The following is a 25,848-nucleotide window of genomic DNA, read 5'->3' as shown; positions in this document are numbered from 1 at the left end:
GAGTCCAAATCTTCTACTGAGAAGAGAGGTCCTAAACCAAGGCACATTGGGATGTTGGGGGGCACAAATGACACGAGACAGGGATGACAGATAGCCCAAGAGACCAGATAATAAATAGGGATGGAGCTAACGTGGGCCTCCTGTATAAATTATTGTCTTGAAGAAACTGGGTAGCCTCAGAGAAAATACAAACAGAAACGTTTCTTATTTGGCCAGGGGGTGTGGAATTTGGCTGAGTCTCTTGACAGAAATGAAGTGAAAGGAAGTACTAACACATGGTAGTTTAAGGCAGACACCTCCTTTCTCTTATTGTTCCCATACAGACTTCCTCATGTAAAAAAAGTTTGAACGTTCATCAGAGTACAAAATAAAAGTAGAAATATTAAATAACATCCAAGATCATTGAAATAAACAAAAGAAAACAAAAACCAAGCTGGGCACAGTGGCCCACACCTATAATCCCAGCACTCAGGCACAGGCAGGTAGATCTCTGTAAGCCAGCCTGGTCTACAAAGGGAGTCCAGGACAGCCAAAGCTACACAGAGAAACCCTGTCTAAAAACAAAACAAAACCAACAAAAACCAAAACAAAGCAAAAAACTAAAAATGTGACATCCAAATAATCATTAAAAAAAAATCCAGATAAATTAAATAAACTTTGATACAGTGTTACTGACATAAGAGAATATTAAAAATTCTTTAAGAATATAAAATTTGCACTGGAGAGATGGCTCAGAGGTTAAGAGCACTGACTGCTCTTCCAAAGGTCCTGAGTTCAATTCCCAGCAACCACATGGTGGCACACAACCATCTATAATGAGATCTTGTACCTTCTTCTGGTGTGTGGATGTGCATGCAGGCAGAACACTGTATACATAATAAATACATCTTAAAAATTTTTTTTTTAAGAATCAGTACCAGCAAATAGGGTCCTTTGGCAGCCCAGTCTCTTGAATTTCCGGAACCATATTTCTTTCCTGCTAAAATTATCAGTGGGATACCTTCTTTCTGGTATAGTTCTGCAGCTTCAAATACATCGAGCTGTAGATTAAATAGACAAAAATATTTAATATATAAGCTGATCCAGTGAGGAATGGCTGAGGCACTTTGTGTATATCCTTACCGTCTGTCCCGATGGAAAATGGATTGTTTTGGGAGCTGGCTTCCCAATAAATTTATTAAAAAGCTTGATGTTTGCAAATGTGCCTCTTGTCATCACAGCATCATTACCTCTTCGGGCTCCGTAAGAGTTGAACTCTCGAGGAGTAAGGCTACAAAAAAGTTATGAAAGACAGTTTTCATGCCAGATGGAAAACAATAACATTACTGAGTTGTAAGAGCTGTTAAAGGCTGTTGTTGTCCATCTGCCCAATGTGAGAAGATCTCAAGCTGGTACAAGAGGTCCAGGGATGACTCATGAGTTTACCACTCACCTATACACTCCACAGTTTCTTAGATAACTGCCCTCAATAATCTGAAGCTAACCTCAGTTCTTCCTTTCCTTTTAAAAGGTAAGGTCTTAGGTATGGAGCCCAGGCTTGTCTTAAACTTTCAATATTGCAGCCTCGGCCTACCCTGCCAGCAGCTACCCCTCCCAGCACTAGAGCACAGAAACCACTGAACACAGAAGAGCTCAACAACCAACAACTGATTCTTATCAGCCTCATTTGATTTTTTTTTTTTAAATACAAAAGCATCAATACTCTAATATGTACACTTTAAAAAACCTTTTACTACAGGATAGAATGGTATAGTCCAGGGGGCTGGAGAGATGGTTAAGAGCACTGGCTGCTCTTCCAAAAGGTCCTGAGTTCATTTCCCAGCAACCACATGGTGGCTCACAGCCATCTGTAATGAGATCTGGTGTCCTCTTCTGGCGTGCAGGTGTACATGCAGGTAGAATATTGTATATATAATAAATTATATATATATTTTTGTTGTTGTTGTTTTGTTTTGTTTTTTGAGACAAGGTTTCTCTGTGTAGCCTTGGCTGTCCTGGACTTGCATTGTAGACCAGGCTGGCCTTGAACTCACAGGGATCCACCTGCCTCTGCCTCCCAAGTGCTGGGATTAAAGGCATGCACAACCACCGCCTGGCAAATAAATATATCTTAAAAAAAGAAAAAAAAAAAAAAAAAAGGTATAGAGCAGTGGTTCTCAACCCCCCTAATGCTGTGACCCTTTAATACAATTCCTTATGTTGTGGTGACCCTCAACCATAAAATCATTTTGTTGCTAATTTTACTATTGTTGTAAATCGTAATGGAAATATCTAATATGCGATCCCTGTAAAAGGGTTGTTTAGACCATCAAAGGATGAGAATCACTACTATAGATTCTAGGTGTCCATATTTTCAGAAAATTCTGAAGTGCTGAGAACTACTTGATTAAAGACAAGTACAAAACTATATATTTAAAAGAAGTAGTAACTGATTTTTCTCAGTGGAAGAGACATTGCCATTATAACAGGAATGAAAATCATAGCCAAAAAATATTAGGAGATATGCCAGCAAGACAGCTCAGGAGGTGAAGGCACTTGCTGCTAAGCCTGACAACAAGCCTGATGGGTAGAGCATGGATTTCCAGAGTACACACACATACATACTAAATAAAAATGCAGTAAAAAATATCAGGAGAAAAGTTTGTAATAAAAGAGCCAGGCATGGTGGCGCATGCCATTAATCTCAGCACTCGGGATGCAGAGTCAGGCAGATGACTGTGAGTTCAAAGGCCAGCCTGGTCTACAAAGTGAGTCCAAGACAGCCAAGGCTACACAGAGAGACCCTGTCTTGAAAAACAAAACAAAACAAAAACAAACAAACAAAGAGCTATTGTATGATTCTGCCAAATCAAGCTTCATAGCTCCAATTTTTCTAAAGTATTTCAATGAAAAAACTTGTTGCTTGAATTGCTCAAGCAATAATGTCTAAAAGCTAATCAACAATGCAAATAAATTTCCTGATACCAAAACAGTTCTTTAGTGAGAGCAACTCCACATTATTACTTATAGAAATGAAAAAATACCTTTCTAGTTCTAAACTTCTATCTCTTTCACTTAGTATTTAAAATTGTGTGTTGTTCTTGCAGGGGGCCTGAGTTCAGTTTATAAAGCCTATGTCAAACAGCTCACAACTTCAGCTCCAAGGGTTCAATATCCTCTTCCTGCCTCCATGGGCAGTACATACACGGTGTGCACACAAGCACGTGCACGAGCGCACGTGCACACACACACACACACAAAAGTAAGACATCTTTTTAAAAATTTACCTGTTATATAATTAGGTTATCCAATTTGATTCTGTCAGCCTTCTTAGGTATTGCTACGCATCAATCCTCGTCTCACTGATAAACCCTTTCAACCCCAGGAAGCACGTATCTGCTACATTTTAATGATGGGAAGCTGGCTAGAGCCAAACGGTCAGGCTCCATTTGGTGTGTCAAAACTAAGATTCATTATTGTGTCTAACCAGTTATTCCTTTAGATTATAATGGCTTTATTTATTTGTTTGAATAAGGGCTCAATTAAAAATAGTGACTTCAAATGTCTAACATTATAAGGAAAGAGGGTCAACGGGTGACATTAGTTCTTGCTGAAGACAAATGTGTGCACACTGAGATCCCTATGTTAGCATGCATTTACTGGATATAGGAATATGTCTAAAAGAAAAGTTTCTTAATAAAAGAGAAAGAAGGCAAAGCAGCACTCTGGAACCATGAGCACATACATACCCTCTGTTTGTCAAATACTTAGCAGCAGCACTACTCCTAGCAATACTTCCAGCAGGTGATATATGATCCGTAGTGACAGAGTCTCCCAAATACAAGAGGACATGGGCATTTTCAATAGGCTGTAATACAGCTGGCTCTTTGGTCTTTAAAAAAAAAAAAAAAAAAAATCAAAACACTGAACTCTCGTTTTAAACATTGTAACAATCTTTAAAAGATCAAACAGTAAGCCAGTACTTACAAGTTTATCAAAAAATGAAGGGCATCTGATGTAAGTAGACTTGACATCCCAGGGAAACAGTACTGAGTCTGGTGCTTCTAAGGAATTCCAACGTTTATTTCCCATCTGCAAATATGACTTTGATAAATGAACCAAAATAACAACTCAGAAAAAGAGACTTTAAAAGTATCCATAGTAATAAATGATACTTAGGTAAGATTGAAAGGTAAAGAAGCCTTATCCACTTGAAAAATGACATTTTTGTACAGAATAAATAGATTTGCTTTAAAAATTTCAACCTACCAAAATTTCAGGAGCAATTCTGAGAATTAAATTTCAATGTGAACAAATATAAAGACTTCAAAGAGCCACTCCATCACTCCCCAAACTAAAGAACTCATTAAGACATTTATGTGTATGCATGTACACACACACGAACACAGCAAAAAAATTTAGTATGTAAAGTATGCCATCAATCTTTAGAAATATCGTGAAGAAACATGCTTTATCTCTTCAACATATTTGCCCCATATTACCACCTGTTAGTCTTGCCTTTAAATGGCATTTTAAAAACAAACAAACAAACAAACAAACAAACAAACCTCATCTCTTATCAATCTCTACTGCTACCTCAATGGTCCATTTCACCAGCACCTTTGACTATTAGACTTGAACTTTCAGATTCTACCCTTCCTTATCCAATTCTCCCCTTTCAAAAGAGTAGGCTGAGTGGCTGGAAAGAGGACTCAGAGGTTAAAGGCTGCTCTTCCAGAGGACCTAGGTTCAATTCCAAGTACCCCAATGGTGGCCCATAACCGTCTGTATCTTCAGTTCTAGGAGTTTGGGGCCCCATCCTTCTGGCCTTTGCAAGCACCAGGCATACATGTGGTGCACAGACATGCATGAAGGCAAATACTCATACATATACAAAGTAAAACTAAATAATGTCACCTTTTCAACCATCTTGTGTAGAACAGCGATGTGAGCAGGACACAGTGGCATATTCCAACATTCAGGAAGTTAAGACAAGTTACTAAATTTAATACTGGCCTAACCTACAAAATGGCTGTCTTAAAAAACAAAACAAAATCCCCTTCAACACGTTCCCCCCAAAATTACAAAACTAATTCTTCTCATCCTAATTTCCCTTTCTCTATATACATTTAGCATAATATTTTCTTTCTTTTTTGGAGATAGAGTCTTGCTATGTAGTCTTGGCCGGCCTGTAACTAACTCGCTATTAGACCAGGATGACTTCAAACTCACCTGTCCCTGGTTTGTCCAATGCTGTGATTAAAAGTCTGTATCATACTGGGCGTGGTGGTGCAAGCCTTTAATCCCAGTACTCAGGAGGCAGAGGCAGGTGAATCTCTGTGAGTTCGAGGCGAGCCTGGTCTACAAAGCCGAGTCCAGGACAGCCAGGCCTACACAGAGAAACCCTGTATCAAAAAACCAAAAAGAAAGAAAGAAGGGGGGGGGGGAGGGAAGGAAAGAGGTCTGTATCACTACATCCAGCTTAGATGGCTCAGAGGTTGCTCTTCCAGAGATCCTGGGTTTAAATTCCAGCACCCACATGGTGGCTCATAACCATCTATAATGAGATCTGGTGTTCTCTTTTGGCATGTAGGCATACATGCAGGCAGAGCACTGTATACAAAATAAATAAGTCTTAAAAAAATAATAAATTGAGACAGAATCTCATAGTTTAGCTCAGGTTGACCTGGAAGTCACTCATGATATAGCCCAAGCTAGCCTTGAACTTGTCATTATTCTCCTGTTTCCGTTTCCTGGGTGCTGGGATTACAAAAATCTGCATAGCTGGCTTCTAATTATTTTTTCTACAGTTCACTAACTCTCTGCAAGAGAAGTCTTTCCTTTGTTCAATGAAGAGTAGTTGCCACACAGTAAGGCATTTTCTGAATGCTCAAGTTTATATGCCAGGTTGAACATCAAAGTCTGCATAAATTTATCTGCTTGTTTGTGTACAAAGGCAAGTCTCAAAAACCAAAAACAAAAGCTGAGTGTGGTGGTGTATGCCTTTGATCTCAGCACTGGGGAGGCAGCCCAGTATACAAAGTTGAGTCCAGGACAGCCAAAGCTACACAGGGAAACCCTGTCTCAATCCACCCCCACCCCCCCACACACACATCAAACACACATCACACACACACACAAAACAACCCTCCTGCTAAAAATCCAAGTGTTAAAATGACCCTACTCCCTGTACTAGAGAGGTAAGGCAATGACCAGATAAAACAGTGGCCAAGTGCTCACTGTTTGCTCTTACTTACTTTGATTTTAGAGCTATTTGAATGTGAATGACTAACATTTCAGGAAGTAACTAAAAATCAATTAGAATATTCTAGGTGCTTCTCTTCATAATTGACTATTCCTGATATAAAAAGCATTAAAAATTATGAATTCTCAAGAGATATTTGCATATCCATGCTTACTGAAACAACAGTAGCCAATTTATTAAACCAGCCTGGATGTGTATCAACAGAGGAATAAGACATATTTTCTGTAACAGTAGTGTTTTTATTCAGGCATTTTTTGTTTGTTTGTTTGGTTTTTCTAGACAGTACTTCTTTGTGTAACCTGGGCTGTCCTGGTCTCCCATTGTAGATCAGGCTGGCCTCGAACTCCACCTGCCTCTGTCTCCCAAGCATTGGGATTACAGGTATGCACCACCACAACTGGCTTTGTTTAGGAATTGTAAAATATTGCTATTTGTGGAAAAATGGATGGACTGATGATTATCATGTTAAATGAAATAAGGCAGGCTCAGAAGCATAAATATCAGATGTTCTCTCTTAGATCTAGAATCTAGATTCAAATACAATAGAAAGAAGATCATATGGAGGGTGGGGTAGATAAGAGATGATAAGGAGAGTAAAAATAAAAATAAATACCACACATGTAAAACCTAAACTTGTGTGTGTGTGTCTCTGTGTGTGTGTGTGTGTGTGAGAGAGAGAGAGAGTGAGAGAGAGAGAGAGAGAGAGAGACAGACAGAGAGACAAACAAACCGACATTTTAAGAAAATGGAGCTGGAGATCATTATGTTAATAGGCCAGACATGGGGGTGGGGGCTGGAGAGATGGCTCAGTGGTTAAGAACACTGGCTACTCTTCCAGAGGACCCAGGTTCAATTCCCAGCACCCACATGGCAGCTCACAACTGTAACTCCAGTTCCAGGGGATCTGAAACCTTCACGAAGACATACATGCAAGCAAAACACCATGGCACACGAAATACTCTGAAATACAAGGTTTGTATATATTTTTTCTCTTATCTGGAATCTAGATTTCAAAATAAGATATATGCCAAAGGCATGACATTCAGCCTACTTGAGAAATTCATCAGATAGAAAGATTATGTTATATTGTCCACATGTAAAGCTGTAAGAGAAAAGACAAACAAAACAAAACAAAACAACCTAACAACAAACAACCCCCCCACAAGGCTCTTACCTCTACCTTTTCCTTTAGTGCTTTAAACATTGGCAATATCACATGCTCTTCTTCCACCCGAAGAACTTCTTCTCGAGTAGGCCAAACGTCATGCAGGTAAATCTCTTTGCCCGTGGAGTCAGTCCCTGCTCAAGGTTTTAACATGGTACTCAGTACACATACCAAAACACCACCACCTCCTCAAAGCAGTCCTCGTTTTCAAAAACAAGGCACAAAAATCAAGTAGCTGATTTAACACAACAGGGTGTGCTTCAGATTTAAGTAGTGAGAACCAATTACACCCATCTTTTATGTTTTTCACAGCAACCTTAATTACAGAAGAATGGATGGCAAAGTGCTGGGCATGGTGGCGCATGCCTTCAATCCCAGCACTCGGGAGGCAGAGGCCGGCAGATCGCTGTGAGTTCGAGGCCAGCCTGGTCTACAAAGTGAGTGCAGGACAGCCAGGGGTAACACAGAGGGACCCTGCCTCAAAAAACTAAAAAACAAACAAACAAACAAACAAAAAAAACCCACCAAAAACCAAAAAGAAAAGAAAAGAATAAGCATTGCATGTTTTCTTTCATATCAAGAATCTGGTCTTAACAAATTCTGGGAGAAAGTGTGCACAAGTATACATACAAACAGACAGATACTATATAGGAAAACATACCTAAAGGCTCTGTCAGGAAATCTATGTTTACTGTGCCTGCTATGGCATAAGCCACCACTAAGGGTGGAGAGGCAAGGTAATTGGCACGAACACAATCGCAAAGACGGCCTTCAAAGTTTTTGTTTCCAGATAAAACTCCACACGTAACCAAATCACCCTAAGGAGGGGAAAACAAATATATTTGAGTCAAGAGCTTATATATTCTTCCACAATTACAAAATTTAACTTACATAATATAGTTCGGAGAGCCAGTCAAACAAAAAACATCACTAAGTTTTAAGAACAGAACTGTAAATCGTATAATTATTTTTAAAATGTAGAAGTAATTCTTTGTATTAGTAAGAATTCGAAGTTAAACATCAATGTACACACTAATGTACACTTTCTGTAATTTACTAACAAGATAGAGTTAAAACAAGTTGGGGCAACTGTCAAAAGAAGCTCCTTCTCCATGTGCCTTAGTTATTTTTACCAGCACCTCTTTTTTAACGTTGGTGCGTAAGCAGATAAAAAAGTATTATTAAAAAAACAAACAACAATAAAAATGCACTTACATCCTGTCATGGTGCATGCCTGCAATCCCAGCACTTGGGAGGCAGAGGCAAGTAGATCTCTGTGAGTTCGAGGCCAGCCTGGTCTACAAAGTGAGTCCAGGACAGCCAGAACTACACAGAGCAACCTCATCTCAAAGCACTAAGGGGGAAAAACAGCACTTAGATGTTTACCTGTTTTACTGCATTCAAAACTGCTTCTGATGAAGGAGCTGTATTTCCCACACATGTTGAACAGCCGTAGCCAACTATTTCAAATCTGCATTTAAGAAGTGAAACATGACTGGATAGCGTATCATATTTGTAAAGAGAGGAGAACAAGTCTTATCTCTTCATTTCCATTACTACAGTGAGATTACTCAAAAACTATTTGCAGCGTAAGAACACACTAATCTCAACATTTTAAACATTAAAGTCTTGCTGTTAGCATGTTCTTTGTATTGAATGGAAATCATATCTACAGCATCTGTACTAGATCAAAACTATCTATCACACAACACCAGAAAGCTCCTCTGCTATATCACCACTGTAATAGAACCACTTAAAATCATGGTGTGCTTCCACTCAAAAGGTGTATTTAAGACTATAAAGCACCAGGAAGACCTCACTACAACAATCTATCAAAGGTCCCAAAAGGTAAGGAGGCACTCCAGCAGGAGCAAAGTATTCAACACTTAAGCACTTACATCTAAGAAGAATCTGTGACAGCAATTCCAACATAAGATTACAAATAATCCTCTAAATTACTTTGGCTGCTGTTCTAAAAGCAAAATGAAATTTCTAAAATTTATGAGACTTTCAAAAGGACTGATAATTTATATAAGAATATTATTTTCCAAAAATTAGGCTGTCATCAATTTTTTTAAGCTATGAAAGAATCATAAAAGCTGAATGTCTCTTAAGCTTTACAGTTAAATTAACGAGCATATTGTGGACCCAATACTTTTGCAAAACCTGAATTACGACAACCTGCTCACTCCCCCACCCCACAGGGTTCCCTCGCAGTCCTCGCTGTCCTAGAACTCATCCTATGGACCAGGCTGGCCTCAAACTCACAGGGATCTGCCTGCTTCTGCCTCCTGAGTACTGGGACTAAAAGATGTGTTCAACTGAATCAATACAACTTGTTTTGTTATTTTCTGAACTGAATGTGACCTGTAAGAATTGGGTACTTCTCCCTGTGACTTGGTTTCCCACGTTGTGAAGCTGCAGACCATGTACCTGACTTCCAAGCAGCTTGCTCATCAAACATTCCCAACGAGTATCTGCACAGTAGGTACAAGACTATGTGACGATGGCAAAGGAACAAAAGGGAAGGGCGTTAGCAGGCCCGTCCATGGCAAACGCAGGTTTTGCCTTTCACTTTCCTTCTCCCCCTGGCTAAAAACCACTAGATTAGATTCCTAAAGACTTTAGTCCCTTTTTTGGCCACTGACGCAACTCATTCCTGAGACTAAATGCCAAGGTCCAACAATGAAAATTCATTATTTGGCTAACATGCCCAAACAAGATTTATCAATTCATACTAACACAGAGCCCCCTCTTTTCTCCTTAAAAGCCCACTCCTGCAAAAAACCACCTCTTGCTGTTTGCCTTTGCAGCCTCCACCCCCCTTTTCTGGGTAGGAAAAAAAAATCTGCTTTGTGTGTCTTGGTGTGTCCTGTACAGGTACTCTGAGGGGCTGTCCACTCTTACAACAAGTATTTTCCCTTTTTATCTTCTCTGTTTCCTACCAAATAAACACCTGCTGAATACCACTCTAGGTATAAATAATAATAAATGTGACTTACCCTAGTTTGCTAAGATAGGGTAACACTCCACTTGAACTGAGGTAATGTGTAACCATCCCACTGCCTGGAGATAAACTTGTTCTTATATAAGGTTTAACTCGTAGACCAGTTTCAACAGCCTTCTTAGCCAGAAGACCTGTAAAAATCAACAAATGACTATGACAAAATACCCTTGCATCCTTCACATTAAAATAAAAAGCAAGAAAGGGGTATGTTAATATCTTAGACTGCAATTTGTAGCAAAAAGCTCAAACTCATTAACTTACTATCATTACTCTGTGCATTTTACTTTACTGAATCAGTTCGCTGAAGACAGACTGAAATTTTTAGTAGATAAAGCATCCATCATGCTGCAAATTATTAGGAGCTAGCCTGACACCATGGCATCACACCAACAGAAAAAAACAAAAGTCATATATAACTGCTACTGACTGAATCATTAATGCCATCATCCTAGTAAACAAAGAGGAATTTAACACTGATTATACAGTTTTATAGAAACCAAGAACTGTCATTGCATATACAGACACTATTTGTCAATAATCCTTCACTTGCCTAAGTGGAACCAAGTATACTGTGATAGCAAGCTGGTGGGAAAAACCCCAAGCAATACCTGCTGATTAGCATTATTTCTAAACTCACTAAAGAGACAGATACAACTTAAAATCAATAACTATGCAAACTAGTTTTTAAAAAAAGATTTATTACCTTCTATATAATAAAAATACTATAAACCAAATTAAAAGTTCCAAACAACTTAGCTACAAATTTCAATGTCACTGGGGCCTTTAATCCCAGCACTCAGGAGGCACACACAGGTGGATTTCTGTGAGTTAGGGGCCAGCCTGGTCTACAAAACAAGTCCAGGACAGGCAGGGGCTATCACACAGAGAAACCCTGTCTTGAAAAACAAAACAAAACAAAACAAAAAATCAGTGTCCTCAATATGAAATACAAACAAGGATATATTATCTCAGGAAGAGAAATGAATATAATAGGGAAGCAAATGGTAGTTTCCACGAGAGAAAATGTGGTCATAAATACCAACCTACCTGCAGCAAGCATGACAGACGGATTGCAATTATTGGTACAACTGATAACTGCAGCAATGACCACGGACCCATGGCACAGCTTATACTCACTTCCATCATAATGAATAGAGACGGTATCACTTTGTTTTTCTGCTGCAACTTGGAAGCCTTTAAATCCAACCTATGAATTTGTATGACAACAGTACAGACTTTGTAGAGACTGACAGGAAACACAACTTGGACATCTGATCATTTAGCAGTCAAAGTTCTACTGTGACACTTAAGGTCTACACCATTCAGAAGTGCAGTTTATCTTAAGCATGATCTGAATAGTTACAAGAGGAGTCTAGTGGTGTCATAAGCAACACTTTCAGCATTAAGTGATTACAGCAACCACCCAGAATCCAGTCCTAACTCGGACATTTCCCATCCATTCCTACTTGCAGGAATTCTCAAGACATGGCAGAAACTCTTCCTGGTCTAAAGATCTGCTCCAGAGACTCTGGGTGAGTGTAGAAGAGAGGAACAAGATTTACCATTAGGCTGGGCGTGGTGGTACACGCTCTTCAGGAGGCAGAGGCAGGAGAATCACTGTGAGTTTGAGGCCAGCCTAGGCTAACTGGTCTATAAAGGGAGTCTAGGACAGCCAAGGCTACAGAGAAACCCTGTCTCAGAAAACAAACAAACAAACAAACAAAAAACCCAAAAACCAAAACCAAAACAAAAAAACAAAAAACAAAAAAACCAACAACAACAAAAAAGATTTACCATGAAGTATATTGCAGCTCATCAGAGACCATTAAAAAAAAAAAAGGTTTGGGAGACAAAGCCAACTTTGGCCTTTTCTAATAGCATGTGACAAAAGGCCGTAACTTTCAAGACCAAAAAAAAAAAAGAGGAAACAAACAAACAGAAAAAAGAAAAGAAGCCCCCAAAGCTAAGGTTATTCCGTCTTTGTTGACTTCTCCCTAGTGTAAGTCAGGGGAGCCTGTGGTGGCTCTGCTCTGCTCAACAGCGTGCACTTCAGTGATGTAGATGCTGTCTGTGGCACATGCTTGAAAGGAGACCACTGTGACTAAGAAGCCTTAACTTTATTAACTTTTGATTATTTTAAGTTAATTCAAACTCTGACCCTCACAAGGCTGCTGGCATATGCCATAATGGGGGAAAAAGAAGAAAATAAGTAGACTGAATTCATGACTCAATACCAAGCTCTGTTGGCACTTTACTATTTATTATTTTAGCACACAGCATAAAAGTAACAATAAAATAATTTACCTTTTCATTTAAGCAAGCCTGAAAATCACTTTTCATATCTGTTACAGCAACTCTATCCTGAGGCCTTTTTGGACCACTGACAGATGCAACTATTGAATTCAGATTAATCTGTATCACCTAGGAAAACACGGAGTGGAGGAAGAGAGGAGATCAGAATTTCTAAGTATAGATACAAATACAAACATTACTTTTTAAAGCAGAATGAACACATTTATTTTACACAACTTATAAAAATCATGGTTCCTCATGTTTTTTCTCTAAAAATATAAATACCATCAAAGGGACTGGGGATGTAGCTCAGTTGCTAGAGGACTTGCCCAGCGTGCATGCATTAGACTTGATGGTGCACTGTTGGTAATCCAGGTACTCCACAGGCCCATATGCTAAGCCAAGCGGGGCTAAATAAGGTTGTCCAAAACAACAAGAAAAAACCCGCAACCACTGTCAACAGATGCCTGCGCAGTGATAAAGGAGAAGCTCTCCTAATCATCAACTCCCTGCCTCTGAGTTCTTTTTTGTGTTGTTTTAGACAGGGTTTCTCTGTGTAGCCTTGGCTGTCCTAGACTCACTTTGTAGACCAGGCTGGCCTCCAACTCACAGCATTGTGCCTGCCTCGGCCTCCCGAGTGCTGGGATTTTAAAGGCGTGCCTCTGAGTTCTAATTCCATCCATGCCTTATTCTGAGATCACAAAGTTAATGGTTAGCAAACATTTCTCCCCAGTCACCTCACACGTGATGCCTGGTCAACAGAGTCCATGCAGGGAACATAGCAGAGAAAGTTTTCCTTCTCTTTTTAGTTCCAGAGGATCTCACTAGTTAGGTTCCTATGAGCAGGCTTTTATTTCTTGGTTAAAAAGTCATTAGTTTTGTTAAAATCTCAGTTTCCAATCAGGTATTTATTTCTCTAAATATTTATCATTTCCTTTGTGTATTTTATGTGGTTGGTATAGTAAATCTGATACTTCTTCATTACAGTCTCATGATTCTTTAATAGCCAACAATATTCTGGCAGATCCTACTGTATTTAATGGAGTCAGCTGATCCTAGTCTTTGACCTAAGTAAACCCTGAAGGAATACATTTTTAAAAATTTAGTTTTCTTTTATATGTATGATTAGTTGCCTGCATTGTGTCTGTGTACCATGTGTGTCTGGTACCTGTGCCAGAAGAGGGTGTCAGATCTCCTGGAACTGCAGTTACAGATGGTTAAGAGATATCATATAGGTGCTGGGAACCCAATGGGGTCCTCTGTGAGAACAGCAAATGCTTTTATCCATTAAATCATCTCTACGGCCCCAAGAAGTTTCTTTCTTTCTTTTTATTTTCTTAAAAATATTTTATTTGTTCTTCCGAAGTTCATACAATGTATCTTGATCATACCTAATCGTTAATTAATTTATTTACTTTACATCCCAATCATAGTCCCCTCCCTCCCACTTCCCCCATCCCTAATTAGTTTCTTTTTAAATCAACATCTTGATGTATTTTTAGCTTTATTTCCAACTATTGTCAGAGTTTAAAGTGGAGGAGTTTTTGCTTTAAAACATGGGTACCCTATGTAGCCCAGGTTGATCTTGAACAGTGCAGCCAAACTGGCTTTGAATTTACAATCCCCCTGCTACAGCTTCCAGAGTCCTGGGATTCCACGTGTGAGCCTGTCCTTGGCACAGCTAGGGTGTTTTGTATTTGTTTAACGTATGGCTGACCTTAAACTTACTATGTAGAATTGAAGATGGGCCTCTTTGCAGGTGTGGGTGACCAAGCCTGCAAACTGAACCCAGGGCTTCATGCAGGGTAAGTAAGTACTCTACCAACTGAGCTACAGCCTCAGATACTGGCAAGGTTTTTTTTTTAAAGTAAGCAATCTACTAGCCATTTCCCCCCAAAACTATGAACAATTCACTAAATTAAACAGAAATCAAAGGGAAAAGAAGATGGTAAGTTAACAGATTTTTCCAGAATCTTGCAAATTTGATTTCTTAGTCTTTTATTCTGGCTTTCAAAACTGTTCTAAAAAAAAAAGAGCCCGGCTCTGGTGGCTTATACCTATAACCCCAACATTCAAGAGACCGAGGTAGCAGCACAGCTTCAAATTAGAGACCGTACTACAAATAAACAAACTTTCAAACACACACTTTCAGATTTTGTTGCTTCTCTCTTTCCCACATCTTTCTCTGTCTCAGTTCTACAAACTAGGATATAATATCAAAACAGAGTTCCAGTCTTCAAGGCAATTACTCTGTCCTAGTCAGGGAAAATACAGACATGTAAATATTCAATAGCAGACTATGTGAGATAAGAATGTAAGAAAACCAAAGCTGGGTTAAAAAAAAAAAAAAAAAAGAACCCTGGGGTGGGGGGTGGGGAGTGACAAACAGCAAATCAATCCTTGATATAGTGCTCTAGAAAATAATTTTATCAAAATAATTTTATCAAAAGTAACTCTCCTGAATGTGAATTCTATTTATGGCATCAAAAATACCCAACAGATAATCTTTCACATTTAAGACCATGTCACAGTAGAATAGTGCACAACAGTCATAAACTAAATGAAGACATCATAAAAACTGCAATCGTGGAGCTGTAGGAATATTACGATGCTTATCCTGAACCAGGAAGCGAATTTAGAGTAAAGCTAGACTGAGAGCTGGGGAGAGATGCCTCGGTGGTTAAGGGGATATGCTGCTCTTTTATAGGATCCAAGCTCTGTTGCCAGCACTCGCTCAACTCTAGCTCCAGGGGATCTGATGTCCTCTTCTGGCCCCTGTGGGCCTCCTTCCATAATCAAATATAAATCAAAATGGTATATTTCACAAAATGTTGCAACATTTACTACCACCAGAATCTATGTAAATGTTATTATAAAATCAAAATAATGCATCACAAATGAAATTTCTTATTAACAGCTATCACTCATTATGTCACAAATGGCGTTTCTTATTAGCTGTTGCCATTCATTAAGCACTTACTCCATGGCTGGAACGGCTCTATATATTTGCATTTAATGTAAGAACTCTATGGGGGTATGCTGCCCAAAATCACCTAGCTAGTAAACACTTAGAACTAGGATTCAAACCTAAGTGGTCAAGCATAATTACTCCTAAGGTGAGTTACTTGCATATACCTGAGAATATTCAGGTTCTGAAGAATTCTCATCACTTCGAAACAATTTCACAGCTTTAAGGTATTTTTCCATTGACTCAAGTTTGGTTTTGTCAAAACCTAAAAGAGAGGAAGAGCAAAAGTGCAATGCACTAAAGACTTGTGAGATCTTAAAGACAGAGTATGAACCGCAGTGGCAAGCAAGAGCTAAGCAGCACTCACTCACATGTTTACTTCGGCTTGTCTTTTGCTGCACTCACCCTTGACAGGCCACCACTTACTGGAGTAAAGACTACACCAGGAAACCACACCGACACAACACACTGGCATGTATGAATGGATGTGCTGCTGACAACCCTCCCTGAACCCACAGCTGACAATCACGTGAAAATATCTTCATGATTCCAGACACTAGCTTGTGACTTGTGCAGCTGAGGCCCTGGACACAAAGCAGTAACAAGCTCTTCCTGCTGTGCCCTGACTTAAATGATTGACCCACCGAAAGCACAAGGCAATAAAGGATTATTGCTGGGTGTGATTGGCCAGGACCTTGTGGTGTAAGACAAGCGCTCTACCAGAGCTAAAACAGCCCTACCAGTCTTTTGTAAGCCACTAAATTTTAGGCTTGTCTGCTATACAGAAAAAAACAAGACAAAACAAAACAACAACAAAAAACCCCCAAACAAACAAAAAGCCCCCATCAGTATCTTAAATCAGACTAATATGTAACTAATGAGGTGAAACAAAGCTGGGGTTCAATAAAGACAATTTAACACAGACATGGGTTAATAGAGAAGTTCCCATAAGGAAAGACACACCTAAGAACACGGGTGCCAGCTTCTCAAAAAAAGTACTGTTTTGCCTTGAATGATCTACTATCAAATCCAGATGAAAATGTTTTGCTTTTACAGAAAACACATCTTTTTAAGAACATCATATCATCTACTATCTGCAGTTTGATTTCTCACTCATAATAATATGCCTGCAAACTAAAGAACATTATATATATCTTTAATTAGATGCATAGCTCAACAATGATTTTTTCATAAGAGAAAAAAGAAGATTTACTAACAGTGGTTTTATGAAATACCAAGAATCATTTTGAAGGCGGCTTCTATAATGATCAGAGTGATCGAAGAGCCTAGTAACCAAGCTACACAAAGACCTTGACCCTGGAACCCTGCACTGCTAGTCATGCAGAAGACTCTTGTCCAGCTGCTCCTCTCTTAAGTACAGGTGGGAGGGTTCCTCGTTGTGGGATCACAAGAGCCTAGGATTTGAGGATTCTTTTAGGGACATCTATTAAGATTGGAGAGTCACTGTTTCAAAATACGACAGCTTCATAAATATCCAATAGCATATATAAAATAGTAGTTTATTATAAAGTACTATCAAGCAGCTACAATAGAAATACAATCATTTTATGTCCTCTTACCTGTATTTTCTAAATGTCGTAGTGTCACATTGTCAACAGGGAAAAAGCTGAGGATAGCACCATATTCTGGACACATGTTTGCTATCGTAGTTCGATCAACAATAGATAATTGTGAAACTCCACTTCCAAAAAACTCAACAAACTTTCCAGCCACTCCTACTTGCCTGAGGTGCTTTTAGGGATATGCAAAATAACACAATGTCAGCAAAAATAAAATTAGAATAAATTCCTATATAAAGTTAAAAATTTAACCAATACTAATGATAAGGTCTTTTATTATATGAAACAAACTCATTCCAGTTTTACTGGTATTTTAAGAAAAATAGTAATTAGAAGAGTGGTCTGTTGTATGGAGGAGGAGGAAGGGAAAAAAAGAAAAAGGGGGGGAAAAAAGAGAGAGAGAGAGAGAGAGAAGAGGAGCTGGGCGTGGTGGCTAACACCTTTGATCCCAAAACTTGGGAGGCAGAGGCAGATGGATCTCTACAATAGCCAAAGCTAGGTACATGGTGACACTCTATCCCCAAAACAACAAAACAAACTCTTGAATGCTCAGGAAAACATTCTTTACATTAATGTCTCTGAAATCAGAGAATATCTTAAGATTCGGAGTGCCCACAAAGCTGGCAGCCCATTTTCTTAACAGCCCATAAAATAATGGTGTTGTAACCATTGCTGGCATTCTGTAGTTTATGAAATAATAATCTACTCATAAGAGAAACTATACAGTGAACTTAAAAGTATATGCTGCTATACACAATGGCCTTTTAGCTCCAACTCCAGAGGACTCAACACCTTTTCCTGACCAGTATGGGGACCATATTCATGAACACAAAAGCACACACAGATTATATTATTATAAAAAAAATAAAATTTTTGAAAAGAAAAATAGATTAGGGCAAGTGCTACCTTCATCAAATTAATGAAGTGCCACAATATGTATTTGGGAAAATAACATGGTTAATCCTATAAAGACCATAAAAAGAACAGGACCTCAACAGAGAAATAATATATCCAATAAATACACATAATAGATGAAGATTCTCTCTCAATAAGCTGTCAGCCACACAAACAGTAATACTGTTAAGCAAAAACAGCCAGAAGGATCTGAAAGTAGTGTGTGTAGTTTGGGTTTTTTTTTGTTTGTTTTTAAAGATTTATTTATTATGTATACAATGTTCTGCCTGTAGGCCAGAAGAGGGCACCAGATCTAATAGATGGTTATGAACCACCATGTGGCTGCTGGGAATTCAACTCAGAACTTCTGGAAGAGCCACCTCTCCAGCCCTTGTGTGCTTAGATGTCTGAAGAACAATTTTTTAAAAATCAGAGTAGTACACTTCTCTTCCTTTAGGAGTAAATCGTGCATTTTTCAACTTAACTCTGTGATCTTTGTCAGCAAGCACTGAAATAATCATTTTACTAAGATGTCAAGTGTTTTCCAGCTAGGGAAAAAGAATCACTATGATAACTAAGGAGGCGGCCCTGTTGTTTGACCGTGTGTAGCATTTCCACAGTAACCACACTAATAATTTAACCAAAACTGATGAAAAGCTGGAATTATGTGTGAAACGTTTCAAGTGCAAACAATATTTATACAGAACTTAAAGTTAGTGGAAAACAGAAAAATTAAGATTGCAATGTACAACTTATTATTCACTGTATTAAGCATATGCAGCAATTTTTTCCCCACAAGTTCCAAGAAAGCTTCATATGACGTCTAAGTACTGTTAAAGCTGATAGTGGACAAGTCTGACACTCTCACATTTCTACTGCTGCTAGGTTTTAAAGCATAATCTAGTTATGGTTTTGAAAGAGGGTTTTTGTTTTGTTTTACATTTGAGGAGGAGGGTCAGATGGCTCAGGGTGTTAGGGTGCTTGCTATGAAACCTGGTGAGTTTGGTCCCTGGGACCCACACGGTAGGAGAAAACCAACTTCCAAAAGTTGTCTTCACGGCCTCCACATGCACCCACACATACACAAAGTAAGTATGTAAGTAGGAGTAAATTGTATACTTCTCATTTTAACTTTGTTTTCTTTTTAAAACTGAGGATACTAGCCAAGTGTGGTGGCGCACGCCTGTAATCGCAGCACTTGGGAGGCAGAAGCAGGTGGATCTCTGTGAGTTCAAGGCCAGCCTGGTCTACAAAGCAAGTTCAAGACAGCCAAGGCCACACAGAGAAACCCTGTCTCAATCAATCAAACAAGAAAATAGGAAGAAAAACCAAAAACCAACACTGAAGGCAGGGGCAGGAGAAACAGCACAGTTGGTAAAGTAGTAAAGCTGCTTCTAGTGAGCATAAGGGCTTCAGCTCGACACCCAACAAGCACTGCAGCATGTGCTGTGATGCCAGCACTGGGAAACCAGATAGCACAGCCTACTTGGAGAGGTTTAGACCCAGAGATAGGCCAGTGAGAGATTCTGCCTCAAAAGAAGAACAGCTGTGGGTATTGTGTGCCCTCCCCCAGCACCTGCACATGCTTGAACATGGACATAGAAACACACATGCACATAAAACATTCCTTTTTTGGAGGCGGGCCTCTTATCTCATGATCCTCCTGTCTCAGCTTCTCCTGAGTCCTGGGATGATAGCATTTGCACCACACCTGGCTTCTTCATTGAATATGCTAAATATGACATTTTGTTGTTGTCTGTGTTTTATGAGAAAGGGTCTCTCTACGTAGTCCTAACTGTTCTGGATTTTGCTATACAGAGCAGACCAGCCTCTAATTCAGAGAGACCTACCTCCTTCCATGTGCTGAGATTAAAAGCATGTGCCATCACCTCTAGCATAAATGTAATATTCTTTTCTTTTGTTTGTTTTTTAAGGCAGGGTTTCTCTGTGTAGCCCTGGCTGTCCTAGAACTCACTCTATAGACCAGGATGCCCTCAAACTTAAGAGATCTGCCTGCCTCTGACTTCTGAGTGCTCGGATTAAAGGCATGTGCCACCCTTTAAAAAAAAAAAAAAAAAAACAAAACAATGTGACCAACAAATTATTTATTGAGGCAATGATGTATAACTGTTAAAGGCATGGACACTTGGGTCATCAGAAGCCTTGGTCTACCACTCAGTATTCAGCTCTGTGCTCCTTTGATAAATGATTAGGCTGCATGTAATTTCTTCTCGATTGGTAACTATCTCATACTCTTGTAATTAGGTTATTTAATTAAAGTGTTGACAGGTAACAAGTATACAATGACCTTTTTTGTACTTACAAGTATATACTATATACTACATTTGTTATAATTACTATGAGACCTTTGTGACATAGCTAAAATGTGAGAAATAAGGATGGAGGCATAAATCCCAAGTCTGAGCTCCTGTGGGGCTGCTCTGCTCCACTTAAATAAAGATGTTCAATAAGGCTGGGCAGTGGTGGTGCACGCCTTTAATCCCAGCACTTGGGAAGCAGAAGCAGGCAGATCTTCGTGAGTTCAAGGCTAGCCTGGTTACAAAATGAGTGCAGGATAGCCAAGGCTACACAGAGAAACTCTGCAGGGGTGTGTGTGGAGGGAAAGAAGATGTTTAATAAGTAAGTCATGGAACAACTATAATTTGAGCTTACCTTTGTAATGCCAAGGACAATATCTATGGACGTAACAAAAGCATTGGATGACCCAGTGAGCTCACATCCAACCACCTCTGGTAAAGTAAGAGTAACTGGCAGGCCAAGCATAACTGCCTCTGTCTCAATGCCTCCAACTCCTGTTGAGAAGGACAAGTGCATCAGCATAGGACAGTAAACAATTTAAATTAGCCATGTACAGTTTAACCCTCCCCCCCCCCCCATGTTTCATGAACCTGACTTGCATAGCATCTTACAAGGAGCACACTTTCACTGTGGACCCAAACCTTCTTCAAAGGGATGACTTCACTTACGTAATCGAGAAAACCGGTATTTTTACCTTTATAGTAAGTTTAATCAGCATTTTATGAGTATGTTATGCACTGTTCAGTGAACAACACCTAGATGTGAATACAACCCAGTCTATGTCTATCTTAGTCGAATAAATTGAATCCAAGACAGAAGGAAAAAAAATCCAATAGTTATAATACTCTAAAAAATTGCAAAGTAGGGTACTCTTAAATTGGTGAGAAGACAGCAGGAGATGAGGAAGGATTCTAAGAATGACACGGCAGCCATCATCAACACTGCCATAGACCATACCAATACCCACTGTGGTAACTGCCTAGCAGTGGTGCTGTGAGGGCATTGTACAATTTGTTTTTTCATAAATCACCTTTATTATATAATTCACAAACTCTTAAGTCTGTTCCTTTGTTGCTATGATGAAAAAACAAGCACAAAGAGGCTCTACATCCTCTGATGTTTTGGTATTTCTTTTTAAAAAGAAACCAAATATTCCGAGCATGGTGGCTCATACCTCTAATCCCAGCACTTGGGAGGGAGAGGCAGGCGGATCTCTGTGAGTTCGAGGCCAGCCTGGTCTACAAAGCAAGTCCAGGACAGCCAAGGCTACACAGAGAAAGCCTATCTTGAAAAGCCAAAAACTAGGGCTGGAGAGATGGCTCAGAGGTTAAGGGCACTGACTGCTCCTCCAGAGGTCCTGAGTTCAAGTCCCAGCAACCACATGGTGGCTCACAACCATCTATAATGTGATCTGATGCCTTCTTCTGGCCTGCATGTACACCTGCACTGTATACACAATAATAAATAAATAAATAAAGATTAAAAAAATTTAAAAAAAAAAAAAAAAAAAAAAAAAAGAAAAGCCAAAAACTAAAACCAAACCGAACAAGAAACAAAATATACTTACCCCACCCAAGAATCCCCAATCCATTCACCATAGTTACATGAGAGTCTGTGCCAACTACGCTATCTGGGAAGAGCAGGTCCTTTTCTTCAAAAACTACTCTTGATAAATATTCCAAGTTCACTTGATGGGCCATCCCAGTTCCAGGAGGGATGACTGCCACATTCTTAAAAGCTCCTGAGCTCCACTGTAGTTTGTTTGGATTGAAGAGACACAGTGTTAGTACATTGTGTACCTTTGTATTCATAATCAAGACAGCAAACTTCCCAAGTTTGCAATAAATACTAAAAATCCACAGATATTGACCCTGTGCATTCTGAAGATCATTAAAACCAAATTAAGCTGGGCATAGTAGTGCAGACCTATGATCCCAAAGCTCGGGAAGCCAGAGGCCGAGGGATCAGTTCAAGGCCATTCTCAACTACACACCAAGCTCTAGGCCAGGACTGTGCTCTAAGAATCAAGGAAAGCCAACGAACATGATTAGCCACAGCTCACTTACAATACAGCTATTGTTTTCATTATTTTTTATTATTGTTGCTTAAATATGCCAAGTATGAGAACTTTCAATAATATGGTACAAGAAAGTCCCATGACTTATAAAGCCTTTGCTAATCACAGTATAAGTATAAAAACTGTACAGTAACGGGCTTTTATAAATGCTAATCAAGAATTCCCCAAATCATTTATACCTTGAAAAATTGAAGCCTCTCTCGATTTCTGCCAAATTCTACTTCTTGATTTTTTAACACTGTCTCAGGTCTAAAACGATGAAAAGCTGGTATTAAATACACATTATTAAAAAAAAAAAAAATCACCAAAACAAAAACAGAAATAAAAATTACAACAACAAAAAAACCCCCCAAAAACAATAAACCCCCCACCCCAACCAAAAAAAAAAAAACAAAAACAATAAAACAAAACTCACAGCCGGGCGTGGTGGTGCACACCTTTAATCCCAGCACCCAGGAGGCTGAGGCAGGCAGATCGCTGTGAGTTCAAGGCCAGCCTGGTCTACAAAGTGAGTCCAGGACAGCCAAGGCTATACAGAGAAACCCTGTCTCAAAAAACCAAAACCAAACAAAAACAAAAACTACAAAACCCAACAACAACCAAATCATTTGCCTTGTGTCTAAGTCTTCATTCTTACACATTTTTTAAAAGTCCTTGTAAAATTTTCTCAGGGTTTCCCTGCCCCCCAGAATTATTTTCTTTCTCAACAGAAAGCTTTCCACCTTACACAGTATGCAAGATAGCTACAAAACTATTATTTTATTGAGTGTAACAAGGCAGCATCCATGTCAGTGCTCAAAACTGCTCAGACTGCTGTGGGAAGCCAGTGAGATCACTAAGCTGACTGGGGAAAGTGTGCACATTCTCACTCCTTAGTCCTTATGCCACTTAAAACATGTAGATGAAAAGTAACACTACTGACAAATGAACATCGTCCTACAGCTTAAAAAGATCTTCTTCTCACAAGTCTTTTATTCAACTCACCTAGAAGAGAAGCCTGTGTCATATGTGAGTAAATTACTGGGGTTGTGAATACAGCTTACATGAATTATTTGAAGTGAAACAACAATCAGCTCTAGGCAGTAAACACCACCACTTTTTAGCAGACGAATTCTTAAAACCTAATGGGCATTTAAAAAATACTTCAAACTGCTTAGGTTGTTTACTTCAACTAGCAGCTGGTAACTTTTCTAGAGTATCAACAAAAGTTAATTTTTGTATGTCATCTGGGTTCTAAAATTGTTAACTGTTAACTTAAAAAAAAAAAGCTTTTAATAATTAATGGCTAAGCAAATTTTGTAGCCATGGACATTGCAGAGGTTTTACTCAGTCCTTAAGGAACAGTATTCCATAGCTACTCCTATTATTTCACTTTCCATAGCACTTGGTGCTACAAAATATCTTTTGTGTTAGATCAGAACGTGACTTCAGGGCCAAATGTAAACTCTGAACTATCTAACTCCTCCATTTCTTCAAATTTTATAATTAACATCTTGTCAATGTATTTACAAACAGTAAGACTCACAATTTTCACACAAGTAGAAGCTATAAAATAATATTCTGGAAATTTAGAATCAAAATAGAGTTTAAGGGCTGGAGAGATGGCCCAGAGGTTAAGTGCACTGACTGCTCTTCCAGAGGTTCTGAGTTTAATTCCCAGCAATCACATGGTGGCTCACTGCCATCTATAATGTGATCTGATGCCATCTTCTGGCCTGCAAGCCAGTTGTGCATGCAGGCAGAGCACTGTATACATAATCATAAATAAATAAATCTTTTAAAAATTATCTTTAAAAGTTACATCGTGTTACATCTTTGGAAATAAAAATACCACAGTAAACATTTTATTCTGTAGTTATAAAGATAGTAACTTAAAAATCAGTAATTTGGTCAGGGGGTGCTGATACAAGTCTTTAATTCCAGCACTTGGGAGGCAGAGACAGGCGGTTCTCTGTGAATTCCAGGCTAATCTTCAGAAGAGCTCCAAGACAGCCAAGGCTACACAGAAAACTCGTTTTGAAGAACAGAACAAAACAGAAATCAGTAATTTATAAGGCTGGATGATTCAGTACTAAAGACAGCATACTGCCCTTGCAAAGAACCCAGGTTCAGTTCCCAGCACCTACTTGGCATCTTAAAACCATCTGTAACTACAGTTCTAAAAAATCTTATACCTTCTTCTGACTTCTGAGGGCTCCTGCATGTACATGGGGCATTTAAACTCATATAGGTAAATAGGTATTACATAAGAAATAAAATAAAGATTTTCTTAAATCAGTCATTCTGAAGCAATGCTACTTTATGTATAAAAGGTGTTACTCTCCATCTCTGTGAGTTCAAGGCCAGCGGGTCTACAAAGCAACTCCAGGAAAGCCAAGGCTACACAGAGAAACCCTGTCTTGGAACACGACCCCTGCCCCCTCCCCAAAAGGTGTTACTCTCTCAAGCCAACACACTCTTAACAATCAGGGAAAGCGGTTATTAAAAATAAGGAGTTATTAGAGTCAGAGGTGGTGACCCATGTCTTTTATCCCAGCACTTGGGAGGCAGAGACAGGCGGATCCCTGTGAGTTCGAGGCCAGCCTGGTCTACAAAGCAAGTCCAGGACAGCCAGGGCTACAAAGAGAGACCCTGTCTCGTAAAACCAAAAAATAAAATAACATAACATAAAAAGTTATTACATAAAATTGGAACTGAGCCGGGCACAGTGGCACATGCCTGTAATCCCAGCCCTTGGGGAAATAGGCAGGTGTCTTGAAAAGCAAAAACCAAAACAAATAAATTGTTGGAACTGTAAAGCAAAGGAATGAGAGCATAACTGATCCTTATGCAGGGTACCGGTTATCCCTGTAACCTAGAGCTTTATAGAAACACTAAGGGAAGACTTTAGAATACAGGGAACTTGAAAAATCCAACTCAAAGACAGACAAGATTATTACGTCATTTGCCATTCATCATGCACGTGTGAATATTGTTCTTAGCTACTTAACCTGAAATGGTTTAATGCTTCTTAAACAAAAAATGCAATTATTTATTCTATGTTTTTATTTTATTTTTATTTGTATGCATGAGTGTGTGTGTATGTCTGTGTCTACCACCTGTATGCAGGAGCCTGCAGAAGTCAGAAGAGGTATCTGATTCCCTGGAACTGGAAGTTACCGATGGTTGTGAGCTGCTGTGGGTTCTGGGAATTAAATCCCCTACTCTGCAAGAGCAACAAGTGCTCCTGACCTTTAAACCATCTCTATAGCTTGCTAATTTTTTAAAAGTTGATAACTGACTAACAAAGAGCAAACCTGTGC

The 25,848-nt window shown here is 39.1% G+C and overlaps 1 protein-coding gene across 1 annotated transcript in view; it reads right to left on the bottom strand.

Annotated features, from left to right (window-relative positions):
* Ireb2 (iron responsive element binding protein 2) overlaps positions 1 to 25,848 on the bottom strand; it is a 47,299-nt gene that overhangs the window by 2,960 nt on the left and 18,491 nt on the right. Inside the window, exons 6-20 of the mRNA XM_051156480.1 lie at positions 22,726 to 22,795; positions 22,037 to 22,220; positions 20,824 to 20,963; positions 17,257 to 17,428; positions 15,844 to 15,941; positions 12,721 to 12,837; positions 11,464 to 11,623; positions 10,412 to 10,547; positions 8,796 to 8,880; positions 8,071 to 8,227; positions 7,419 to 7,543; positions 3,967 to 4,071; positions 3,729 to 3,871; positions 1,123 to 1,270; positions 918 to 1,040 (exon numbers count right to left, since the gene is read on the bottom strand). Of these exons, the coding sequence (XP_051012437.1) occupies positions 918 to 1,040; positions 1,123 to 1,270; positions 3,729 to 3,871; positions 3,967 to 4,071; positions 7,419 to 7,543; positions 8,071 to 8,227; positions 8,796 to 8,880; positions 10,412 to 10,547; positions 11,464 to 11,623; positions 12,721 to 12,837; positions 15,844 to 15,941; positions 17,257 to 17,428; positions 20,824 to 20,963; positions 22,037 to 22,220; positions 22,726 to 22,795 (1,963 nt within the window). The remainder of the gene's footprint in view (positions 1 to 917; positions 1,041 to 1,122; positions 1,271 to 3,728; positions 3,872 to 3,966; positions 4,072 to 7,418; positions 7,544 to 8,070; positions 8,228 to 8,795; positions 8,881 to 10,411; positions 10,548 to 11,463; positions 11,624 to 12,720; positions 12,838 to 15,843; positions 15,942 to 17,256; positions 17,429 to 20,823; positions 20,964 to 22,036; positions 22,221 to 22,725; positions 22,796 to 25,848) is intronic.

The sequence above is a fragment of the Acomys russatus genome, chromosome 14, assembly GCF_903995435.1.
Source record: "Acomys russatus chromosome 14, mAcoRus1.1, whole genome shotgun sequence".
Lineage (NCBI taxonomy): Eukaryota > Metazoa > Chordata > Mammalia > Rodentia > Muridae > Acomys > Acomys russatus.
This window is presented reverse-complemented; position numbering and strand designations above follow the sequence as displayed.